This window comes from Scyliorhinus torazame, chromosome 31 (assembly GCF_047496885.1).
Source record: "Scyliorhinus torazame isolate Kashiwa2021f chromosome 31, sScyTor2.1, whole genome shotgun sequence".
NCBI lineage: Eukaryota > Metazoa > Chordata > Chondrichthyes > Carcharhiniformes > Scyliorhinidae > Scyliorhinus > Scyliorhinus torazame.
The window spans coordinates 14,016,431-14,040,860 of NC_092737.1; the positions used below are offsets into that span (position 1 = coordinate 14,016,431).

General features: G+C 51.2%; 1 protein-coding gene across 1 annotated transcript; it reads right to left on the reverse strand.

Annotated features, from left to right (window-relative positions):
- Positions 1 to 1,975: 1,975 nt before the first annotated feature.
- LOC140404570 (uncharacterized) lies at positions 1,976 to 24,430 on the reverse strand. The gene is made up of 6 exons (XM_072493172.1): positions 24,034 to 24,430; positions 22,657 to 22,710; positions 18,648 to 18,701; positions 16,967 to 17,020; positions 7,423 to 7,476; positions 1,976 to 4,485 (listed from the first exon to the last, which is right to left on the reverse strand). Exons 1-6 carry the CDS (start codon positions 24,428 to 24,430, stop codon positions 4,271 to 4,273), a joined length of 828 nt encoding a protein of 275 aa, XP_072349273.1. The 3' UTR covers positions 1,976 to 4,270.

Sequence of the window (24,430 nt, forward strand, 5' to 3'; positions counted from 1 at the left end):
CAGTGTGTGGGACCCGTACCCCAGTGAGAGTCAGTGTGTGTGGAACACGTACCCCAGTGAGAGTCAGTGTGTGTGGGACCCGTACCCCAGTGAGAGTCGGTGCGTGTGGAACCTGTACCCCAGTGAGAGTCAGTGTGTGTGGGACCCGTACCCCAGTGAGAGTCAGTGTGTGTGGGACCCGTACCCCAGTGAGAGTCAGTGTGTGTGGGACCCGTACCCCAGTGAGAGTCAGTGTGTGTGGGACCCGTACCCCAGTGAGAGTCGGTGTGTGTGGAACCCGTACCCCAGTGAGAGTCAGTGTGTGTGGGACCCATACCCCAGTGACAGTCAGTGTGTGTGGGACCCATACCCCAGTGAGAGTCAGTGTGTGTGGGACCCGTACCCCAGCGAGAGTCAGTGTGTGTGGGACCCGTACCCCAGTGAGAGTCAGTGTGTGTGGGACCCGTACCCCAGTGAGAGTCAGTGTGTGTGGAACCCGTACCCCAGCGAGAGTCAGTGTGTGTGGGACCCGTACCCCAGTGAGAGTCAGTGTGTGTGGGACCCGTACCCCAGTGAGAGTCAGTGTGTGTGGAACCCGTACCCCAGTGAGAGTCGGTGCGTGTGGAACCCGTACCCCAGTGAGTGTCAGTGTGTGTGGGACCCGTACCCCAGTGAGAGTCAGTGTGTGTGGGACCCGTACCCCAGTGAGAGTCAGTGTGTGTGAGACCCGTACCCCAGTGAGAGTCAGTGTGTGTGGAACCCGTACCCCAGTGAGAGTCAGTGTGTGTGGGACCCGTACCCCAGTGAGAGTCAGTGTGTGTGGGACCCGTACCCCAGTGAGAGTCAGTGTGTGTGGGACCCGTACCCCAGTGAGAGTCAGTGTGTGTGGGACCCGTACCCCAGTGAGAGTCAGTGTGTGTGGGACCCGTACCCCAGTGAGAGTCAGTGTGTGTGGGACCCGTACCCCAGTGAGAGTCAGTGTGTGTGGGACCCGTACCCCAGTGAGAGTCAGTGTGTGTGGGACCCGTACCCAAGTGAGAGTCAGTGTGTGTGGGACCCGTACCCCAGTGAGAGTCAGTGTGTGTGGGACCCGTACCCCAGTGAGAGTCAGTGTGTGTGGGACCCATACCCCAGTGAGAGTCAGTGTGTGTGGGACCCGTACCCAAGTGAGAGTCAGTGTGTGTGGGACCCGTACCCCAGTGAGAGTCAGTGTGTGTGGGACCCGTACCCAAGTGAGAGTCAGTGTGTGTGGGACCCGTACCCCAGTGAGAGTCAGTGTGTGTGGGACCCGTACCCCAGTGAGAGTCAGTGTGTGTGGGACCCGTACCCCAGTGAGAGTCAGTGTGTGTGGGACCCGTACCCAAGTGAGAGTCAGTGTGTCTGGGACCCGTACCCCAGTGAGAGTCAGTGTGTGGGACCCGTACCCCAGTGAGAGTCAGTGTGTGTGGGACCCACACCCCAGTGAGAGTCAGTGTGTGAGGGACCCGTACCCCAGTGAGAGTCAGTGTGTGTGGGACCCGTACCCCAGTGAGAGTCAGTGTGTGTGGGACCCGTACCCCAGTGAGAGGCAGTGTGTGTGGGACCCGTACCCCAGTGAGAGTCAGTGTGTGTGGAACCCGTACCCCAGTGAGAGTCAGTGTATGTGGGACCTGTACCCCAGTGAGAGTCACCGTGTGTGTGGAACCCGTACCCCAGTGAGAGTCAGTGTGTGTGGAACCCGTACCCCAGTGAGAGTCAGTGAGTGTGGAACCCGTACCCCAGTGAGAGTCAGTGTGTGTGGGACCCGTACCCCAGTGAGAGTCGGTGTGTGTGGGACCTGTACCCCAGTGAGAGTCAGTGTGTGTGGGACCTGTACCCCAGTGAGAGTCAGTGTGTGTGAAAGTTAAGAGGTGATTTGATCAAAGTATTTTTAAGGTATTAAAGGGAACAGAGAGAGTGAATAGAGAGGAATACATACAAATCGGACAATGCTACTGTCATGCAATCAAGGTGTATGAATTATTAAACATGCAGAAAGTTTATATCGAAAGTACCCCTTGTTACAAAATATATCTGAACTTCGTGACATCCAAATGAAATAACCCACACAATGTAGGGATGTCATTCAAGTCTGGGAAACGTCTTTTCCTGGTCCAGTGAAGATAATTAAAACTACAAAGGTTTTCTGTACTGCCTTGGCTTCAAGACTTAGGAGGTTTGTTTCATGTAAACTTGTATCTCTAGGTTGCTGGCTGGAAAAACTAGCTTTCACGATTAGTGGCTGGAAGATGGAGTGTGTCTGCTTTCTGAGACTACTAGGTGTTAACTGCCTCTCTTCCGTCCCAGGGTCCGGTCAATTATACCTTTGTTCCTCTTTGATTATGTCTCCTGTTTATTTGGCTGTCTGCCCCAATCAACTTTCTTCACCATACTTTAATATATATATATCTCACGGATGTTCCCAATGGTCTGTAAGCGGTTTCTCCTCATAAGATTATTATTTAAATGCTCTTCTAATCTCATTATTGAGAGAGACGTGTATTGATGATGCCTTTTGAATACTGTCTACTGCTACAAATTTCTACCTGTTCCTGGACATTTCCCATCCTATCATGTTTTGTTAAATTTGTTTACTGCTGTTGCTAGGCAGATTGATGAGTGTGTCTGTGAGTGACTGTGTGTGCGAATGTTTGAGTGTTTGTGTGTATGTGTATGTATGAGTGTGTGTGAGTCTAAGTGTCTGTGTGTGTGAATGTCTGTCTGAGTATGACTGAGTTTCTCTGTGTGCACGTGTGTGTCTCCAATGTTGTGGGAGTGTGACTATGGATGTGTGGTTATCTGAGTGTGCATCTGGGTGGGTGAGTATCCGTGTGTCAGTGAGTGTAACTGTGTGTATGAGTGTGTGTCTGTGATTGTGTGTATGTGTGTCTGTGAGTGTACCTGTTTTTGTGTCTGTGCCCATATGACTGTGTCTGAGTGTGTGTCTGATGTGTGTCTGAGTGTGTCTGTGTGTGTGTGAGTGTGTGTGTGTGTGTGTGAGTGCGTGTGTCTGTGTATCTGTGTGTGTGAGTGTGTGTGTGTGTGAGTGCGTGTGTCTGTGTATCTGTGTGTGTGAGTGTGTGTGTGTGTGAGTGTGTGTGAATGTCTGTGTGTGTGTGTATCTGTGTGTGTGTGTGTGTGTGTGAGTGTGTGTGAATGTCTGTGTGTGTGTGTGTGTATCTGTGTGTGTGTGTGTGTGAGTGTGTGTCTGTGTGTGTGAGTGTGTGTGTGTGTGTGAGTGCGTGTGTCTGTGTATCTGTGTGTGTGTGTGTGTGAATGTCTGTATGTGTACCTGTGTGTGTGTGTGGGTGTGTGTGTGTGTCTGAGTGTGTGTGTGTGTGAATGTCTGTGTGTGTCTGTGTATCCGTGTGTGGGTGTGTGTGTGTCTGAGTGTGTGTGGGTGTGTGTGTCTGAGTGTGTGTGTGTGTGAGTGCGTGTGTGTGAGTATGTGTGTGAATGTCTGTGTGTGTGTCTGTGTATCTGTGTGTGTGGGGGGGGGGGTGTCTGAGTGTGTGTATGTGTGAGTGTGTGTGTGTATCTGAGTGTGTGTGTGTCTGTGTATCTGTGTGTGTGTCTGTGTCTGTGTGTGTGTGTGTGTGAGTGTGTGTGTGTGTCTGTGTATCTGTGTGTGTGTGGGGGGGTGCGTGAGTGTGTGTATGTGTGAGTGTGTGTGTATCGGAGTGTGTGTGTGTGTCTGTGTATCTGTGTGTGAGTGTGTGTGTGTATCTGAGTGTGTGTGTGTCTGTGTATCTGTGTGTGTGTGTGAGAGTGTGTGTGTGTATCTGAGTGTGTGTGTCTGTGTATCTGTGTGTGTGTGTGTGTGTCTGAGTTTGTGGGTGTGTGTGTCTGTGTATCTGTGTGTGTGTGTGTGTGTGTCTGAGCGTGTGTATTGCGTGAGGGCAGAGAGTGAGGGGAGAAGGTCAGAGGGAGGGGAGAGAGTTTGGGGAAAGTGAGAGGGGAGAGTGAGAGGGGACGGAGTCAGGGATGAGAGTGCGGATCAGAATGAAGAGAGAGAGGAGAGAGAAAGGGAGAGAGTGATGGGTTAGAGTCAATAGAGAGAGTGAGGAGAGACGGGCAGAGTGAGGGGAGTGAGTGAAGGAAGATAAAAGAGCGGAAAAAGGAGAGAAGGAGGGGGGAGGTGCAGACTGAGAGGGGGTGGGAGAGACAGAGAGCCTACAATCCAGAAAGTACCCCCAACTTCACCCCCTCCGCCCACCAGTAACCCCAGGAGATGCAAGCCGGTATGAGGGTCCTTAATTTTAATTGGAGGGGGTCATGGGTTGTTGTCCTCTGTCCACATTGCACAGTACACAGAGTTAATGGACAGTGACACTCTCTGAGGCTCTCGGACAGCCCTCTTCCTGCATTTCGGGCCTGTCCAAATGGTGAATGCCAGGCCTGCACTGAGGGCCAGGCCTACAACACACAGCAGCGAGACAAGACAGTGGAGCTCCATTGCCGGCCCCTTGACCGCAGGAACATTGCTCACTGTGAAGGGGAGAGAAGACAATCAATTAATCATCAAAACCCGACCCCCCACATCCCCTTCGCCCCCCCCCCCCCCCCCCCCCCCATCCCCCACCCCACCCAGTCCCCCACCCCTCTGGACATTCTGAATTCTCCCTCTGTGTAGCCGAACAGGTGCCGGAATGTGGCGACTCGGGGTTTTTCACAGTAAGTTCACTGCAGTTTGCAGATGACCCAAGATTGGTGGCATAGTGGACATTGAAGGTTATAAAAGATTGCAACAGGAACTTGACCAATTGGGCCAGTGGGCCGACGAATGGCAGATGGAGTTTAATTTGGATAAATGTGAGGTGATGCATTTTGGTCGATCAAATCAGGGGCAGGACCTACTCAGTTAATGGTAGGGAGTTGGGGAGAGTTACAGAACAAAGAGACCTAGGGGTACAGGCTCATAGCTCCTTGAAGGTGGAGTCGCAGGTGGACAGGGCGGTGAAGAAGGCGAGGTTTTATTGGTCAGAATATTGAATACAGGAGCTGGGACGTCTTGTTGAAGTTGTACAAGACATTGGTAAGGCCACACATGGAACACTGTGTACAGTTCTGGTCACCGTATTCTAGGAAGGATATTATTAAACTAGAAAGAGTGCGGAAGAGATTTGCGAGGATGCTACCAGGACTTGATGGTCTGAGTTATAAGGAGAGGCTGGATAGGCTGGGACTTTTCTCCCTGGAGCGTAGGAGGTTTAGGGGTGATCTTATGGAGGTCTATAAAATAATGAGGAGCACAGATAAGGTCGATAGTCAACATCTTTTCCCAAAGTTAGAGGAGTCTAGGACTAGAGGGCACAGGTTTAAGGTGAGAGGGGAGAGATACAAAAGGGACCAGAGGGGAAATTTCTTCCCACAGAGGGTGGTGAGTATCTGGAACGAGCTGCCAGAGGCAGTGGTAGAGGCGGGTACAATTTTGTCCTTTAAATACCAGTTAGACAGTTACATGGGCAGGGTGGGTATAGAGGGATATGGGACAAATGCGGGCAAGTGGGACTAGCTTAGTGACAGAAACTGGCCAGCATGGACAAGCTGGGCCGAAGGGCCTGTTTCCGTGCTGTAAACATCTATGGGTCTATAACCTCCCCCCTCCCCCACCCCCAACCTCCCCCTCCCCCACCCTCCCCCTTCCCCACCCCCAACCTCCCCTTCCCCAACCCCACCCCCAACCTCCCCCTCCATCACCCCCATCCTCCCCCTCCCCCACCCCCACCCCTCCCCACCCCCAACCTCACCCTCCCCCACCCCCACCCTCACCCTGTCTCCCACCCCCACCCTCCCCTCCCCACCCCCAACCTCCCCCCTCCCCCACCCCCATCCTCACCCCTCCCACCCTCACCCTGTCTCCCACCCCCAACCTCACCCCTCCCCCACCCTCACCCTGTCTCCCACCCCCCACCCCTCCCCTACTCCCACCCTCACCCCTCCCTCACCCTCACCCATCCCCCACCCTCACCCCTCCTCCACCCCCACCCTCATCCCTCCCTCACCCTCAACCTCCCCTACCCCCATTCTCCCCCTCCCCACCCCCAACCTCCCCCTCCCCCACCCTCACCCCTCCCCCACCCTAACCCTCACCCATCCCCCACCCTCACCTCTCCTCCACCCCCACCCTCATTCCTCCCTCACCCTCAACCTCACCCTCCCCTACCCCCATTCTCCCCCTTCCCCACCCCTCCCCACCCCCAACCTCCCCTCCCCCACCCCCACCCCTCCCCCACCCCCACCCTACCCTCACCCCGAACCTCACCCTGCCCTACCCCCATTCTCCCCCTTCCCCACCCCTCCCCACCCCCAACCTCACCCTCCCCTACCCCCATTCTCCCCCTTCCCCACCCCTCCCACCCCCACCCTCACCCTGTCTCCCACCCTCATCCTCCCCCACCCCCAACCTCACCCCTCCCCACCCTCACCCCTCCCCCACCCTCACCCCAACCTCACCCCTCCCCACCCCAAGCTCACCCTGTCCCCCAGCCTTACCCTTCCCCCCACCCCCGCCCTCACCTCCAGCCCCAACCTCACCTTGCCCCCCACCCCTTCCCAACCCTCAACCACACCCTGCCCCACCCCCAACCCGACTGTCCCTCTCTTTCACTTTCTCTTTTTCTCTCTGTCTCGCTCTCTTATTGTTACTCTCTGAATCTCTTTCTGCCTCTCTCTGCATGCCTCCCCCACTCTCTGCCACTCTCCATCTGTCTGTCCCTCAATCCCTCACATTGCCGCTATCTCTCCAATTCTCTCTCTCTCTCTCTCTCCCTGTCTCTCAGCGTGTCAGACGCTGGCTGTATTTCCGGATATATCAGGGACGATTGAGGCTAAACTGTTGACTCGTGAAATTCCCCGGTGAACTTCCTCAGGAAGCGTGCTTTTTGGCGACCGCCCGCCAGAGAGAGAGAGCTCACTCGCTGAGCAGACGATTGAACCCACTGCAAGATTTCCCCGCCTGGACCCTCCTCGAGATGCTGACTCGCGCTTTTGATGTTTTGCCCCGTGTTTAAACAGTGCGCCAGCCAAGTCGCCCAGGCCGTTCCACCAGGAGTTACGTTCGGGCTGTGCGTCCCCTGATTTGCAATGAGCGTCCGGCTGGGGAGAGGCAGTGAATCCCTGCTGCCCCCCGGTGGTAAAAGGTCCACATAGCCTTTGCTGTGGAGCTGGACCGAGGTAGGGCGCTCTTTCAGAGGGCCAGTGCTGACTCGATGGGTCAAATGGCCTCCTTCCGCACTGTAGGGATTCAATGATTCACACAGAAGGATGAGCAGAGATGTCACAAAGCCGCCAATGGGGGTTGAGAGAGAGGGAGAGAGCGGAGCATTGGGATTACTTCACATCTTGTACTTATATCCGACATTCCCTTACTTATAAGCGGCCCAAAGCATCTCCTCAACCAGAGATATATTTACAAGCACTTACCATGAAGGACTGTGATCACGTTAGATTCATTCGTTCCTGGATGTGTGTCATTACCTGGCAGGCAAGAGGGGATAATGTGACTTTATATCATTCACATCTCCAGAATAGAGTCAGAGAGTTTAACAGCACAAAAGGTGGCCCATCGGCCCATCGCGTGTGTGTGCCGGCCATCCAGTCCCTCTCTACTCTAACCCCGCTGTCCAGCACTTGGTCCGTAGCCTTGCTTGCTGCGGAGTTTCAATCGCTCATCTTCTTCAATGTTGTGAGGGTTCCCGCCTCTTCCACCTTTCAGGCAGCGAGTTCCAGATTCCCAACATCCTCTGTGTAGTTGATGTTAATCAAAGTACTCTACACACCCCTGTCAGCATCAACGGGGCCGAGGTGGAGATGGTTAGCAGTTTCAAATTCCTAGGGGTGCACATCTCCAAAAATCTGTCCTGGTCCACCCACGTCGACGCTACCACCAAGAAAGCACAACAGCACCTATACTTCCTCAGGAATCTCAGGAAATTCGGCATGTCCACATTGACTCTTACCAACTTTTACAGATGCATCATAGAAAGCATCCTATCGGGCTGCATCACAGCCTGGTATGGCAACTGCTCGGCCCAGGACCGCAAGAAACTTCAGAGAGTCGTGAACACCGCCCAGTCCATCACACGAACCTGCCTCCCATCTATTGACTCTATCTACACCTCCTGCTGCCTGGGGAAAGCGGGCAGCATAATCAAAGATCCCTCCCACCCGGCTTACTCACTCTTCCAACTTCTTCCGTCGGGCAGGAGATACAGAAGTCTGAGAACACGCACGAACAGACTCAAAAACAGCTTCTTCCCCGCTGTCACCAGACTCCTAAACGACCCTCTTATGGACTGACCTCATTAACACTACACCCTGTATGCTTCATCCGATGCCAGTGTTATGGGCCAGGGTTTAGAGAACCCCAAAGTGTATCATGGAGTTCACCGGACCCACAACGTTTACTAGATTGTGGTATGGGGAGCACACGGCCCACTCTACAGGTGTGGGACAGCAGAAATGGAAAAGTATTTTTTAAAACAAAACAATGTTTATTCTATGAACTCCAGTTAACCTTTTTAAAACATACAGTGAACATCTTAGCAACCATCAATTCAAATACAACCCCCAAAGAATACAACACTAAGTAATCCTCAATAACTTCCCAAACAACATCCAGAAGACAAAATAAACACCTTTTAACAGAAGCACATTAGGTTTACATTCACTACTGAGAACATTTATAATTCTGAATTCACCAAATGATCAAGAGATAGTCTTTTCATGGCAGAGAGATCAACAGTACACCCGCTCTGTCTGGCTTCAGCTCCAACACTGAAAACAAAACTAAAACACACCCTGCAGCCTAAAACAAAAGTAAAAAACTGACAGACAGCCCAGCTCCACCCATAATCTGACATCACTGCAGTAATAAACACCGATTTCTTAAAGGTACTCTCACTACAAATATTTATATACACACCCATTTATAAACACCCATTTCTTAAAGGTACACTCACATGACACCGGTGTTATGTAGTTACATTGTGTACCTTGTGTTGCCCTATTATGTATTTTCTTTTATTTTCATGTACTTAATGATCTGTTGAGCTGCTCGCAGAAAATTACTTTCCCCTGTACCTCGGTACACGTGACAATAAACAAAGTCCAAATAATCAATTGATGTCTCATTAATTCACTGCCGACAATGCACAGGGGCTCGGTAAAATAGTGGGGCAGAACCTCGAGACTCCATTACTCACCAGACAGATCTGCCAGGACTTTGGGCCCAGTTGCTGCCCTGATGTGTCCCATTCCCTGGGAGACAATGAGGAACAACCTGACTTTACACCCGGCACACCCGGAATGTCGCAACGCCGTTCCCAACGGATTTCTCGCGAAGTCGATTTGCAGCTGCCCATCTGCGCCAAAGCCGGCAAACCTGGGCGCAGCAAGACCCCCAGGCTGCGCAAAACGGGATGGGGCGGCGAAGCAAACTGGGGCTTGTTTATTGAACCATTAGCACAGTTCTCTATGAGTTCGACTCTCCTGCTAATCTTGCTATAGTAACTCAGTCTAACTAACCAGTCTGCTCTAAGCCACGTGGTGGGTGTGATGCTTCTGATCTGCCCCTGTCCTACTCTCTAAGTGTCGCCTGTGGAGAGAGGCAGAGCGTGTGTGCCCTGTCCTTGTATATGGGTTGTGTACTGCCCCCTTGTGGTAGTGTCACCTCTGGGTGTCTTGACTGCCCATTGGTCGTGTCCTATTCTATGTGTTCATTAGCTGTATGTCTGCATGTCATGACGTCTCCGGTGCTCCCTCTAGTGTTTACTTAGTTGTAGCGTATTTACATTAACCCCTTGTGTATTTACAGTGATGCATATCACCACAGTGGGAGCTGCCGGGCCCAAGGGTGGATTCCCCTGCCGTGGTTTGGTCGGGACGTTCGAATACGAAGGGAAGGATCTGCTCCCGCAATGTCACGGCTCCGATTCAGCTGACCCCACCAGCAACGCCGTTTCCAAAAGATCTCGTTCAAGGGCGCTCCGATACACAAAAAAGAGAAGCCCCCTCGCGCTCTACACAATCCCCCCCTACGCGGCACACCTCCCCATCCACACAACGCCCCCTTGAAAATGCGTGGGCACTTCCCATTGGCAGTGCCCCCATGCACTGTTCATCCAGCGCCACAGGATGCCAAGGGTCAGTGCCAGGGCCTGACCCACTCCTCCCTGCAAACCTCCCGTGGGTTCTGCTGGCCTCGTGCACATTCCGAGGGAACTATGAGGCATTAAGTCCACTTACTTAGATTGTAATCAATACAAATGGAATGTCAGGATTCCCATGGGGGCGGAGACAATCGGAATGGGAAATATCACCGGCGTAAACTGCGTTCTGCCATTCCATCAAGATTTCACCCCCCCCCCCCCCAATCAATCCTGCCCCACAAATGGAAGTATAAAACCCCTCCCAGAATGGGGATCGAACCCACAACCTACAGGCTCAGGCGCACAATTGATAGCCTAGAGCCAAGCTTCCATGAATACGCTGTCTTATATCGCTGCTTCTTTATACTCTTTCATCTGCCAATAAATCTGAATGACCATTTTAACCTGCATGCACTGGCACAGTGATTGGCGCAGCGCCCTGCCACTTGAAGGAAATGGAGGATGCTGTGGGAATGTGGCGATGTATCCCATAGGTGGCGCTTAGAGATCATCGTCAAAATGTGGATCATTCGCCTCTCACAGTGGGTCAGTAAAAGTTCTGGGACGTTCTTGCAAAAAGCCGGCACAGACCCGATGGGTCATGCAGCGCTGCTCTTCAACAATCACAAACTGATGACCCCTCTTTCCGAGGTGGGCAAAATAAGTTTTGGTGCCCATTGCTTTGACAGGATCCAAATCAGAAGCGTATTTGATAGCCTTGCGCACTCCCAGGCTAAGAGAATTCTACTTTCTCACCACTCTCCAAGGCAAGGATGTTCCCAACTCCGTTTTAAATGTGGACTGTGTCCCCTGCTTCTAGACTCCCCCACGACAGGAAACATCCACTCAACATCGACCCCGTCAAACCCTCCAGAATGTTTCAATAGGATCGCTTAACATTCTTCCAAAAATACGCAACAGTGATATTAGCTTGGAATGGACCCAGGGCTATGGGAGGGAGTAGGACTGCGATGATGGGTTTGGGAGTCATTCATGGCTACGGGGAGAGGGTGAGGAGTTAGGATTTGTTTGGGATTGATACAGGGCTATGGGAAGAGAGTGGGGCAGTGGGATTTGTTTAGGATTGATACAGGGCTATGGGGAGAGAGTGGGGCAGTGGGATTAGTTTGGGGATTGATACAGGGCTATGGGGAGAGAGTGGGGCAGTGGGATTAGTTTGGGGATTGATACAGGGCTATGGGAAGAGAGCGGGACAGTGGGATTAGTTTGGGATTGATACAGGGCTATGGAGAGATAGTGAGGCAGTGGAATTAGTTTGGGGATTGATACAAGGCTATGGGGAGAGAGTGGGGCAGTGGGATTAGTTTGGGGATTGATACAGGGCTATGGGAAGGGAGTGGGGCAGTGGAATTAGTTTGGGAATTGATACAGGGCTATGGGGAGAGAGCGGGGCAGTGGGATTCATTTAGGATTGATACAGGGCTATGGGAAGGGAGTGGGGCAGTGGGATTTGTTTGGGATTGATACAGGGCTATGGGAAGAGAGCGGGACTGTGGGATTAGTTTGGGGATTGATACAGGGTTATGGGGAGGGTGTGAGGCAGTGGGATTAGTTTGGGGATTGATACAGGGCTACGGGGAGAATGCGGGGCAGTGGGATTAGTTTGGGGATTGACACCGGGCCATGGAGAGAGAGTGGGGCAGTGGGATTAGTTTGGGGATTGATACAGGGCTATGGAGAGAGAGTGGGGCAGTGGGATTAGTTTGGGGATTGATACAGGGCTATGGGGAGGGAATGGGGCAGTGGGATTAGTCTGGGATTGATACAGGGCTATGGGAAGGGAGTGGGGCAGTGGAATTAGTTTGGGGATTGATACAGGGCTATGGGGAGGGAGCGGGGCAGTGGGATTAGTTTGGGGATTGATAAAGGGATATGGGAAGAGAGCGGGGCAGTGGGATTAGTTTGGGATTGATACAGGGCTATGGGAAGAGAGCGGGACTGTGGGATTAGTTTGGGGATTGATACAGGGTTATGGGGAGGGTGTGAGGCAGTGGGATTAGTTTGGGGATTGATACAGGGCTACGGGGAGAATGCGGGGCAGTGGGATTAGTTTGGGGATTGACACCGGGCCATGGAGAGAGAGTGGGGCAGTGGGATTAGTTTGGGGATTGATACAGGGCTATGGAGAGAGAGTGGGGCAGTGGGATTAGTTTGGGGATTGATACAGGGCTATGGGGAGGGAATGGGGCAGTGGGATTAGTCTGGGATTGATACAGGGCTATGGGAAGGGAGTGGGGCAGTGGAATTAGTTTGGGGATTGATACAGGGCTATGGGGAGGGAGCGGGGCAGTGGGATTAGTTTGGGGATTGATAAAGGGATATGGGAAGAGAGCGGGGCAGTGGGATTAGTTTGGGATCGATACAGGGCTATGGGAAGGGAGTGGGGCAGTGGGATTTGTTTGGGATTGATACAGGGCGATGGGAAGAGAGCGGGGCTGTGGGATTAGTTTGGGGATTGATACAGGGTTATGGGGAGGGTGTGAGGCAGTGGGATTAGTTTGGGGATTGATACAGGGCTACGGGGAAAATGCTGGGCAGTGGGATTAGTTTGGGGATTGACACCGGGCCATTGAGAGAGAGTGGGGCAGTGGGTTTAATTTGGGGATTGATACAGGGCTATGGAGAGAGAGTGGGGCAGTGGAATTAGTTTGGGGATTGATACAGGGCTATGGGGAGGGAATGGGGCAGTGGGATTAGTCTGGGATTGATACAGGGCTATGGGGAGAGAGCGGGACAGTGGGATTAGTTTGGGATTGAAACAAGGCTATGGGGAGAGAGTGGGACAGTGGGATAAATTTGGGGATTGATACTGGGCTATGGGAAGGGAGTGGGGCGGTGGAATTAGTTTGGGGATTAATACAGGGCTATGGGGAGGGAGCGGGGCAGTGGGATTAGTTTGGGAATTGATAAAGGGATATGGGAAGAGAGCGGGGCAGAAGGATTTGTTTGGGATTGATACAGGGCTATGGGGTGAGTGTGGGGCAGTGGGATTAGATTGGGGATTGATACAGGGCTATGGGGAGAGAGTGGGGCAGTGGGGTTAGTTTGAGGATTGATACAGGGTTATGGGGAGAGAGTGGAGCAGTTGGATTCATTTGGGATTGATACAGGGCTATGGGGGGAGAGTGGGGCAGTGGGATTAGTTTGGGGATTGATACAGGGCTATGGGGAGAGAGCCGGGCAGTGGGATTAGTTTGGGGATTGATACAGGGCTTGGGGAAAGAGCGGGGCAGTGGGATTAGTTTGGGATTGATACAGGGCTATGGGGAGAGAGTGGGGCAGTGGGATTAGTTTGGGGATTGATACAGGGCTATGGGGAGAGAGTGGGACAGTGGGATAAGTCTGGGATTGATACAGGGCTATGGGGAGAGAGTGGGACAGTGGGATAAGTCTGGGATTGATACTGGTCTATGGGGAGAGAGCGGGGCAGTGGGATTAGTTTGGGATTGATACAGGGCTATGGGGAGAGAGCGGGGCAGTGGGATTAGTTTGGGATTGATACAGGACTATGGGGAGAGAGCGGGGCAGTGGGATTAGTTTGGGGATTGATACAGGAGTATGGGGAGAGAGTGGGGCAGTGGGATTAGTTTGAGGATTGATACAGGGCTATGGGGAGAGAGTGGGGCAGTGGGATTAGTTTGGTGATTGATACAGGGCTATGGGGAGAGAGTGGGGCAGTGGGATTAGTTTGAGGATTGATACAGGGCTATGGGGAGAGAGTGGGGCAGTGGGATTAGTTTGGGATTGATACAGGGCTATGGGGAGAGAGTGGGGCAGTGGGATTAGTTTGGGGATTGATACAGGGCTACGAGGAGAGCGGGGCAGTGGGATTAGTTTGGGGATTGATACAGGGCTACGAGGAGAGCGGGGCAGTGGGATTAGTTTGGTATTATTAAAGGGCTCCCTTGCTGATGAGACGTTGCATTGTGCATTTGTGCATCATTGGAGCATCAGAGTGATGTAATATTTCCTGAGTTAATAACATGGAATATAATGTGACGTCTATTCAGTACAATTTTGTCATAGGAATTTTGTAAAGAACTCCATTTTAATCCAGTTCCACTTCATGCTCCTCATATCGGACGTCCCCTTCCTTACAAGAGGCTCTAAGCAACGTGTGGTGGCATTTTCTGTTCCTTGCCTTATTTACTCTTTCTTTTGTTTTGCCGTTACGATTTCTGATCTATGGATGACTAATGAACATGTATCTTTAAGTCAAGAAGGATTAATGGACATCTACGTTTGAGGCAAGAAGTGTTCAGATGTTACCTGAGGGAATATTGATTCCTGCTGGTTTGAACAGGAGGCCTCAGACCGGTTGGCACCAAAGAGAGAGAGATCGGGTGGTTCGCAGTGTGGTGGGTAGGCTGGTGGACAATGAATGGGCCCTAAAGGCTGTACTCTGCCCGGTAGTGAGTGGTGACTGGATCCAATCTCAGTGGAACGCTTTTCAGAGTCCCAAATAATTTCAGTATGACTTCTGGCAGCTGAGAGGGGAGGACTGACTCTCTTTCCTCCGCGTCTCTCCAGAAAGCCTGTGGGTGCTGATTTTCTGAACCTGTAGAGTATTTGAATGAATCTATCTACAGCCAAACCAGGCTGCAAACAAAGATCAGAAATTGCTGCTCTCTCGAACCCAAAAAGGCTGTGACTGCTGTACTTCTGACGTTGCAGAGAACCTGGTTGAATGACCCTACAGAGAAAACTATTACAGGCTGCGGACAGACTTGAACTTGCAAGCTTGCTGTGAAGGATGGTGTGTTAAAAAAACACATAATCTGAATCAAAGACTCTATCCTTTTATTATTTTTTACCCCTTACCACCCCTCTGTGTTTGTCTGTCTTGTCTGTGTGTATAAAGGGTGGGGGGCAAATTAAAGTGGGGAGATGGGAATTAGTTAATAGTTGAATATTGTTCTTATTATAAAAAAGGAGTAATTGTGTTAAACTAACAAACCTAGTGACTGTAACTATTGAGCAGCCAAGGGCCAAAGACTTGGGGTATTTTTGTAAGAATTATTGGTTAACCCACTTGGGTTCTGAGCCCGGGTCAAGTGGGGCTAGAACTGACCGCGTACTGGCCCAGGGTGGCGTAACACGGTAGCATTGTGGATAGCACAATTGCTTCACAGCTCCAGGGTCCCAGGTTCGATTCCGGCTTGGGTCACTGACTGTGCGGAGTCTGCACATCCTCCCCGTGTGTGCGTGGGTTTCCTCCGGGTGCTCCGGTTTCCTCCCACAGTCCAAAGATGTGCAGGTTAGGTGGATCGGCCGTGCTAAATTGCCCTTCGTGTCCAAAATTGCCCATAGTGTTGGATGGGGTTGCTGGGTTATGGGGATAGGGTAGAGGTGTGGACCTTGGGTAGGTTGCTCTTTCCAAGAGCCGGTGCAGACTCGATGGGCCGAATGGCCTCCTTCTGCACTGTAAATTCTATGAAATATATTCCTGAATCAGAGACATCTTTATCAGCACTTACCATGAAGAACTGTGATCGCTTTAGGCTCATTGGTTCCTGGGAGTGTCTCATTACCTGGCAAACGAGAAGGGATAGATAACCTGCCCTCCTATGGTCGTAACTTGCACATCTCCAAAATGTCCCATTAATTCACTGGGACAGAGCGGGGTTTTCCAAAGTGTGGGTCGCGACCCGCAGGTGGATCGTGGGCAGGCGTCGGGAGGGTCGCGGCGCGATCGGACATGCTGTCCCGCCCAACAGCTGCCTCTGACTTTTACATCGAGAATGGTGGCCGCTACCACCTTTCAAATGGAAATAAATGAGGCTGCGCGGAGTCTTCCAGCCAGAAGTGGCAGTAGAGAGCAGGTTATGCGCCCTGCACACACACACACACAGTGTCGAGCACCCTCCAGGTACGTGCCTTTGGTGGCAAATCACAGAGCGGACTTGCTTGCATTTTCCCGCTACTGGCAAGCAAGGCACGTGAACGGTAAAGATGAACGGTTTTCTCAAAAGGAAGGGATAGCCAGAGACTCAAATAGTCAGTTTACCTGTTGGACAGGATCTCACAACAGAATCTGCTGGAGAGAGCATGCTCAGGAGAGTCCCAGACAGGGCAGAGCAGTGCTAGTGTTAACTCTGTACAGAGCTCCAGGGCTAACAACTTACAAAGAAACACTTGACTCAGGAACAAAGCAGTATAAAGATGATTTCTCGAGGTATGGTTTTGTCAATTGTGTCAATGCAAATAAGGATACAAAGCTCATGACTGTTATGTGCAGGGAAGGACTAGCAAATGAGAGGAGAAGTGTCAGATTTTGATCGGGAAGTGGTGGGTGAAAAATTCCTTTTGAGATTGAGACCTCAGAGTCAGTTATTAACTTAGAGCTGACTCCAAATTAAAAGGCTGCACTGCTGTAGCTGACCTGTAAACCGCGTTAAAAAGACATGATAAAAGCGCATGAGGCTGTCAGCATTCTGGTGCAGCATCTCCCAGGAGTATTGAGTGCTGAGTAAAACAAGCATTTTGTTGCTGTTGCCCTTCACGACGACCTACAGGGCAAGATTGGATTTTCCTTTTCCATAAAGGTGAAGACAGCAGAAAGGAACTGGCTATAGTTGGCGCCTGATCTGTGCATTGACTTCCCCCCCTTTGAACCTGATTCAAGTGAGATTGCAAGGGCCAAGCAGGATCCGCTTTCGCGAAAGAGGTAAGTAGGCGTGTCATGTGTTGCGAAGGTCAGTTGGCAAAGGTGGGGCCCGAGGAAAGAAGTTTGAAAACACTGAGGTAGAGGACGACAGTAAAACAGTCGGGCAGAACCTCGAGACTCCAGTACTTACCGGATAGATCTGGAATGACCATGGGCTCATTGCTTCCCTGGCGTGTCACATTACCTGGGAAATAAGGAGGGACAACTTGACTTTATAATAAGCCTTTCACGTGCCCAGAATGCCGCAATGTAATTCACAATTAATTTCGCTTGAAATTGATTTGCGACTGCCCATTGTGCCAAAGTTTACAATTTACACACAGCAAGGTCCCAGACTGGGCATATAGGATCAGTGATTAAGCAAACTGCTTTTATTTTCACTGATGGTGCTTGTGGGAGGAATGTTGGCCAGGACTGTGGGCAGGCACCGATACTCTTCTTTGAGCCGTGTCACGGAATCTATTATTCACATCTGAGCAGGTAGACAGAATCTTCTTCAGGTCACATCTGGAGGACAGCAGCTGTGAGGGTGAGTATTCATCCAGGAAAGCACAGAGATATCAACCCAGTAATTAATCTCAATTCCTGAAGTGGGGTTTGAACTCACAACCTTTGGACTCAGATGTATAGTTGATAGCATTGAGCCAAACTTCCATTGTTCTGCAGAAGGGTCTTATATTGATATTTCAATATACTCTTTCATCGCCTAATAAATCTGACTGACCGTTTTAGCCTGCAGGAATTGACACAGTGTCGTGCAATTCGCAGCTGGGTGGATGGGCTGAATGACCTACTTCTGACTCTATGTTCCAATATAACACTGCCTTTTAAGTGAAGTATGTTATGTACAATTTTGTAACAGGAAGCTATAGTAAATAACATCTTTATAATCCAGGCTCCACCTTCTGCTCCTCATATCTGACATTCCCTTACTTAGAAGCGGTATTATGGGCCAGGGTTTAGAGAACCCCAAAGTGTATCATGGAGTTCACCTGACCCACAACTTTTACTAGATTGTGGTATGGGGAGCACACGGCCCACTCTACAGGTGTGGGACAGCAGAAATGGAAAAGTATTTTTTAAAGCAAAACAATGTTTATTCTATGAACTCAAGTTAACCTTTTTAAAACATACAGTGAACATCTTAGCAACCATTAATTCAAATACAACCCCCAAAGAATACAACACTAAGTAATCCCTTAAGCTTTCCTTTTAACATCCATACGACTTAAAACACCTTTTACCAGAAGCTTCTTTACATTCACTACTGAGAACATTTATAATTCTGAATTCACCAAATGATCAAGAGATAGTCTTTTCATGGCAGAGAGATCAACAGTACACCTGCTTTGTCTGGCTTCAGCTCCAACACTGAAAACAAAACTAAAACACACTCAGCAGCCTGCTCAAAAATGAAAGTAAAAAGCTGACAGACAGCCCAGTTCCACCCACTCTCTGACATCACTGCAGTAATAAACACCCATTTCTTAAAGGTACTCTCACTACAGATATTTATATACACACCTATTTATAAACACCCATTTCTTAAAGGTACACTCACATGACAGCGGCCCTGAGCTGGAGATGTGAATGGCCCTGAGCTTTTCCTCAACCAGAGATATTTTTACAAGCACTTACCATGAAGGACTGTGATCACTTTGGCCCCATTGGTTCCTGGATGTGTCTCATTAGCTGACAGGCGAGAGGGGATAACCTTTATATTGTACCATTCACATCTCCAGAGAGTCTCATTAATTCACTGCGAGACCATGTAAAACAGCGGGACAGAACCTCGAGACTCCAGTACTTACCGGACAGATCTGCGGTGGCTTTGGACTCATTGCTCCCATGATGTGTCACGTTCCCTGGGAGATAAGGAGGAACAATTTGGCTTTATACATGTCATTGCACCGCCACGCCAGAATGTCACAGTGTAATTCACAGTGAATTTCACTTCAAGTTGATTTGAAACTGCTCACTTTTGCCAAAGTTTACAATTTACACACAGCAAGATCCCAGACTGAGCAAATGGGTTCAGGGATTAAGCAATCTCCCGTTATTTTCACTGGTGGTACTTGCAGGAGGAATGTTGGCCTGGACTGTGAGCAGGCACAGATACCCTGTGATGAATGGAGAAATTATTACATATATTGCCAGAAATCCCCGGGCATTGGGATTCCCATTTCCCGCTGGCAGTGGGTTTTTCCAGAGACCTAGGGTGGCTTCAATGGGAAATCCAATTGATAAGAGGCGGGAAGAGACAATCTCGCCACCAGTAAACAGCGCGCTGCTGAGAAACACCTAGAATCATAGAATTTACAGTGCAGAAAGAGGCTATTCGGCCCATTGAGTCTGCACCGGCCCCTACAAAGAGCACCCTACTCAAGCCCCTGTATCTACCCTATCCCCGTAACCCAGAAACCCCCACTAAACCTTTTTGTTTTTGGACACTAAGGGGCAATTTAGCATGGCCAATCCACCTAACCCGCACATCTTTGGACTGTGGGAGGAAACCGGAGCACCCGGAGGAAACCCACGCAGACACGGGGAGAACGTGCAGACTCCGCACGACAGTGACCCAGCCAGGAATCGAACTTGGGACCCTGGAGCTGTGAAGCAACTGTCCTAACCACTATGCTACCGTGCCGCCCCACCTGACTGGAGAACCGGTTAATCCAGCCCATAGTATTTTATGCCTGTTGCAGCAATGTTATTAAAAGCCTCATTTAATGTAATTATTTGTTGATGTAATATTATTAAACAACCTAGGTTAAGGCACCCAGGCTTTGTTTCCACTATTGCTGTAATTAAGGAGTCGTAAAAGGTGAGGTCATGATAGATTTTAACCATCTACTTGTTTGCAGAGAGATGGCAAATGGGGTATTGTTTTGATTGCTGGAGATTCCCTGGAGCGTAGATAATTTATGAGGGATTGTGTTCAGTCCTGGCTAAGCAGGTCATGGGAAACCTTAGGGCGATACGGATGATGTATGTTCAGGGGGGAGCCAGGTCTGTCAGTAGTTTTGCACTCTGTTAAAAGATTTGAAGTCGAACAGTATTTTGCCACAGATTCTAGTTTGGCAGGGCAGAGGATTTTCAGGTTGTTCCTGAATAGGCCTCCCTCTCCAAAGGTTTGCACAGCAAGTAATCTTGATTTGCAAACTTTATTTCTGAGTGGATTTTGAACTGTACTGGGTTGGAATATATATAGAGGCAGGTGTGGTGAGGTAAAGTTTCTTACTTTTGTTTGAGAACTGTTTAGCTGTCAATTGAAAAGCTATTTCTTTTGATGTTATTATGGTTAATTCTGTGTTTAAATTAAAGTTTGCTTTCGTTTAAAAGATACCTATTGGTCAATCCTGGGGTGAAGTCGACTTTCCTCACAGATACAAATTTTAAAAATTGTTTTAGGTTCTCATCCGGGGTCCAAACAAAAATTGGGATCTGGGCCGGGATGCTAAAAACCCTTCTTTGAGTCGTGTTATGGAATCTGTTACTCATATCTGAGTAGGCAGGCAAATCCTGCTAAGGTCATATCTACAAGACAGCAGCTGCCACAGTGAGCTGATCATGGCTGACCCCATTCTGGCCTTAACTCCACCGTCCTGCCCGTTCTCCATAACCCTTCAACCCGTTACCAATTAAAAATCTGTCGAACTACTCCTGAAATTGATTCACTGTCCCAGCATCCACCGCACTCTGGGACAGCGAATTCCACAGGTTCACAACCCTTTGGGCGAAGTAGTTTTTTCTCAAATCTGGGACGAAATTCTCCCCCAACGGCGCGATGTCCGCCGACTGGCGCCAAAAACGGCGCCAATCAGACGGGCATCGCGCCGGCCCAAAGGTGCGGAATGCTCCGCATCTTTGGGGGCCGAGCCCCAACATTGAGGGGCTAGACCGGCGCCGGAGGGATTTCCGCCCCGCCAGCTGGCGGAAATGGCGATTGTTGCCCCGCCAGCTGGCGCGGAAATGCGGCGCATGCGCGGGAGCGTCAGCGGCGGCCGACAGTTTCCCGCGCATGCGCAGTGGGGAGAGTCTCTTCCGCCTCTGCCATGGTGGAGGCGGAAGGGAAAGAGTGCCCCCACGGCACAGGCCCGCCCGCGGATCGGTGGGCCCCGATCGCGGGCCAGGCCACCGTGGGGGCACCCCCCCGGGGTCAGATCGCCCCGCGGCCCCCCCCCCCCCCCCCAGGACCCCAGAGCCCGCCCACGTCGCCTGGTCCCGCCGGTAAATACCAGCTTTGATTTACGCCGGCGGGACAGGCAATTTCTGGGCGGGACTTCGGCCCATCCGGGCCGGAGAATTGAGCGGGGGGGGTCCCGCCAACCGGCGCGGCCCGATTCCCGCCCCCGCCCAATCTCCGGTACCGGAGACTTCGGCGGGGACGGGATTCACGGCGGCCAACGGCCATTCTCCGACCCGGCGGGGGGGTCGGAGAATGATGCCCCTGTTTTAAATTTGCTACCTCTTATTCTAAGTTTACAGAGATTGCAAATAGCTGGGGCCTAAGAGCCGAACCCTGTGGCACCCCACAAGGTACATCTTGCTGCCCAGAAAAAGGCTAATTTCTCCCGACTCTCTGACTCCTGTCCGTCAGCCAGTCTTCTATCCAAACTGATAAATTATCCCTAATCCCGTGTGATCTCACCTTGCGAATCAACCTTCTGTGCGACACCTTATCAAACGTTTCCTGGAAGTCCAGATACAGTGCATCTACCAGGTCCCCATTATCCACTCTGCTTGTTACACCTTTGAAGAACGCCAGCAAATTAGTCAAACATGATTTTCCCTTCATTAAACCATGCTGACTCTTATGGCTAGCACTTTGGCTTTCCAGAAAAGAACAGCAAAGGAATTCTTCCCAAGTCCTGGAGTGGGGATTGAACTCGTGGCCTTCTGACTCAGATGTACAATTGAGCCAAACCACTATTGGTCTGAAGAACGGTCAAATGACTCGAAGTGTTAACTCTGTTCCCCCCTCCACAGATGCTGTCTGACCTGCCGAGCTTATCCAGCTTTGTTTGTCATTTCATTCCATTGCCTTACACTGTCTTACGTTGTTATTTATTTATACCCGTTCATTTGCTAATAAATCTGACTGGCCATTTTAGCCTGCACGCATTGACGCAGTGATAGGCAATTCCCTGCCACTTGACAGCATTGGAGGGTGCAGTGGGAATGTGACGCTGTCCCCCATTGATGACATTTGGCGGTCGTTGGTAAAATCGGATTGCCGTCCTCTCACTGTGGGTCAGTAACCTTGGATTGCTCTCATAGTCATAGACATAGAAGTTACAGTGCAGAAGGAGGCCTTTCGGCCCATCGAGTCTGCACCGGCTCTTGGAAAGAGCACCCTACCAAAGCCCACACCTCCACCCTATCCCCATAACCCCAGAACCCAGTGACCCCACCCAACACTAAGGGCAATTTTTGACACTAAGGGGCAATTTAGCGCGGCCAATCCACCTAACCTGCACATCTTTGGACTGTGGGAGGAAACCGGAGCACCCGGAGGAAACCCACGCAGACGCGGGGAGGACGTGCAGACTCCGCACAGACAGTGAGCCAAGCCGGGAATAGAACCTGGGACCCTGGAGCTGTGAAGCAACTGAGCTAACCACTGTGCTACCGTGCTGCCCACGGCTGCTCGCGCAAAGAGCACGGCTGCCGTTTAACAATCGCAAACCATCCGCCATGCTTTCTCCCCTTAACCTTGTAGGCAAGGCATGTGCCTGCGTGACTTAAATGTCTCATTGAGTCACTGTGAGGCTCTGCAGAGGGAACAGTGGGGCAGAACCTCAAGATTTCACTACTTACCGGACAGACCTGTGAGGGCTTTGGGCTTGTTTCTTCCTCGATCTTTCACATTACCTGGGAGATAAGGAGGAACAACTCGCCTTTATAAGTAGCTTTGCACATCCTCCAGAATGGCGCAAGTTAATTCCCAATGAATTTTGTTTGAAATTGATTTGCAACTGCCCATTGAGTCAAAGGCTACAATATGCGCACAGCAAGATCCCGGGCTGAGCAAATGGGATCGATGATTAAGCGAGCGTGCTTTTTTTTTTTTTACATTGACGGTGCTTGTGGGAGGAATGTTGGCCCGGACTGTGGGTAGGTCACCGATACTGTTATTCGAGCCATGGAATCTATTACTCCCACCTGAGCAGGTAAACGGAATCCTTGTCAGGTCACACCTGGAGGAAAGTGCCTGCGAGGGTGAGTATTCATTCGGAAAAGCCCGGGGACATCACCCGAGTAATTCTTCTCAAGGCCTGGCGCGGGAATTCAACCCACAACCTTCTGAGGGCGCGGTGGCACAGCAGTCAGCACTGCTGCCTCACAGCGCCAGGAGCCCAGGTTTGATTCCGACTATGGGTGACTACTTGTGTGTGGAGTTTGCACGTCCCCTCCCCGTGTCTGCGAGGGTTTCCTCCGGGAGCTCCGGTTTCCTCCCACTGTCCAAAGATGTGCAGGTTAGGCGAATTGGCTGTGCTAAATTGCCCCTTAGCGTCCAGCGATGTGTAGGTTGGGTGGGTTTAGGGGGATAGATAGAAGGAGTTGGCCTCAGTAGGATGCTCCTTCGGAGAGTCGGTGCAGACTCGATGGGCTGAATGGCCTCCTTCAGCACTGTCAGGATTCTATGGACTGGGATGTACAATTAATTATCTCCGTTTCGATTCCACATGTAGTTATGGAGGGATTCGAGCCCCTGTTCACTACGTATTGGACGGGCTCACCAGATTATGGGCCAATGATAAACACTAAACCGCTGTCTCCCCAGTTAATGGTCGCTCACTCTCCATGACGGCGAATGGACGGGAATTTTTGGTCGCGCCCTTCCCGAAACCTGAAACTCCCTCCCGAGGCCAACGTATCTTTTAACGATCCCGTCAAATTGTCGCTCGCGCCCTCGATGATTCCAGCGGAGGATAGGACGGGGAAACCTACCCAAATATCTTGCTCACTTTGATTAAATCTCCCCTCAACTGTCCCCAATCTAGGAAACGGATTATTCCGTTTCTCTCCGAATTTCCTCCTCGCCATTTAACCCTTTGGGTCCGGGTGTTATTCTGGGAAATCCCTTCTGCACTCCCTCCGATCGATGGTTGCCGAGGTGGGAAAAGGGGTTGGGGGGGGGGGGGGGGGGGGGGTGGGGACAGAGGCTTGAGACTGCGCTGCGCCCGTCTGTACCTGGTACAATATGGAGCTGGGTACCGGCCCCGGTCATTCTAATAATGGGCAGGGGCTCCAGGAGCTCGATGACGCACAGGTAGCGCCCGGCGTCGCTGCCGCGGGCGTCGCTGATTCGCAGTGTGGCGCTGCGCGATTGCAGGTCCCCATCTAGCGTCATCCTCCCGCTGTCCTTGCCCACCGTCGCGCCGCCTGGCACCAGCCTGTAGATGTCGCCCTTGGGCAGATCCCACTGGAAGTTCACCAACTGCGGCTGTTTCCTGGGAGGATCGAAACGGCAGCTCAGAGTCACTGCGGCGCCTTCCTCAGATTCGAGCGACGGGGGGGACTGATGGACAGCTGCTTGGGCGCAGCCCCCTGTTAAAGAAGACCAGCCATTGGGGTTAAATCGACACAT

Excerpts from the sequence above, each read along its gene's own strand:
- LOC140404570 (XM_072493172.1), bottom strand. The coding sequence starts at position 24,430 with ATGTGTCGATTTAACCCCAATGGCTGGTCTTCTTTAACAGGGGGCTGC. Across the intron at positions 22,711-24,033 it reads CCAGCTCCATATTGTACCAG|GTAATGTGAAAGATCGAGGA; the intron begins GTACAGACGGGC and ends CTTATCTCCCAG. Across the intron at positions 18,702-22,656 it reads AGCCCTCACAGGTCTGTCCG|GGAACGTGACACATCATGGG; the intron begins GTAAGTAGTGAA and ends CTTATCTCCCAG.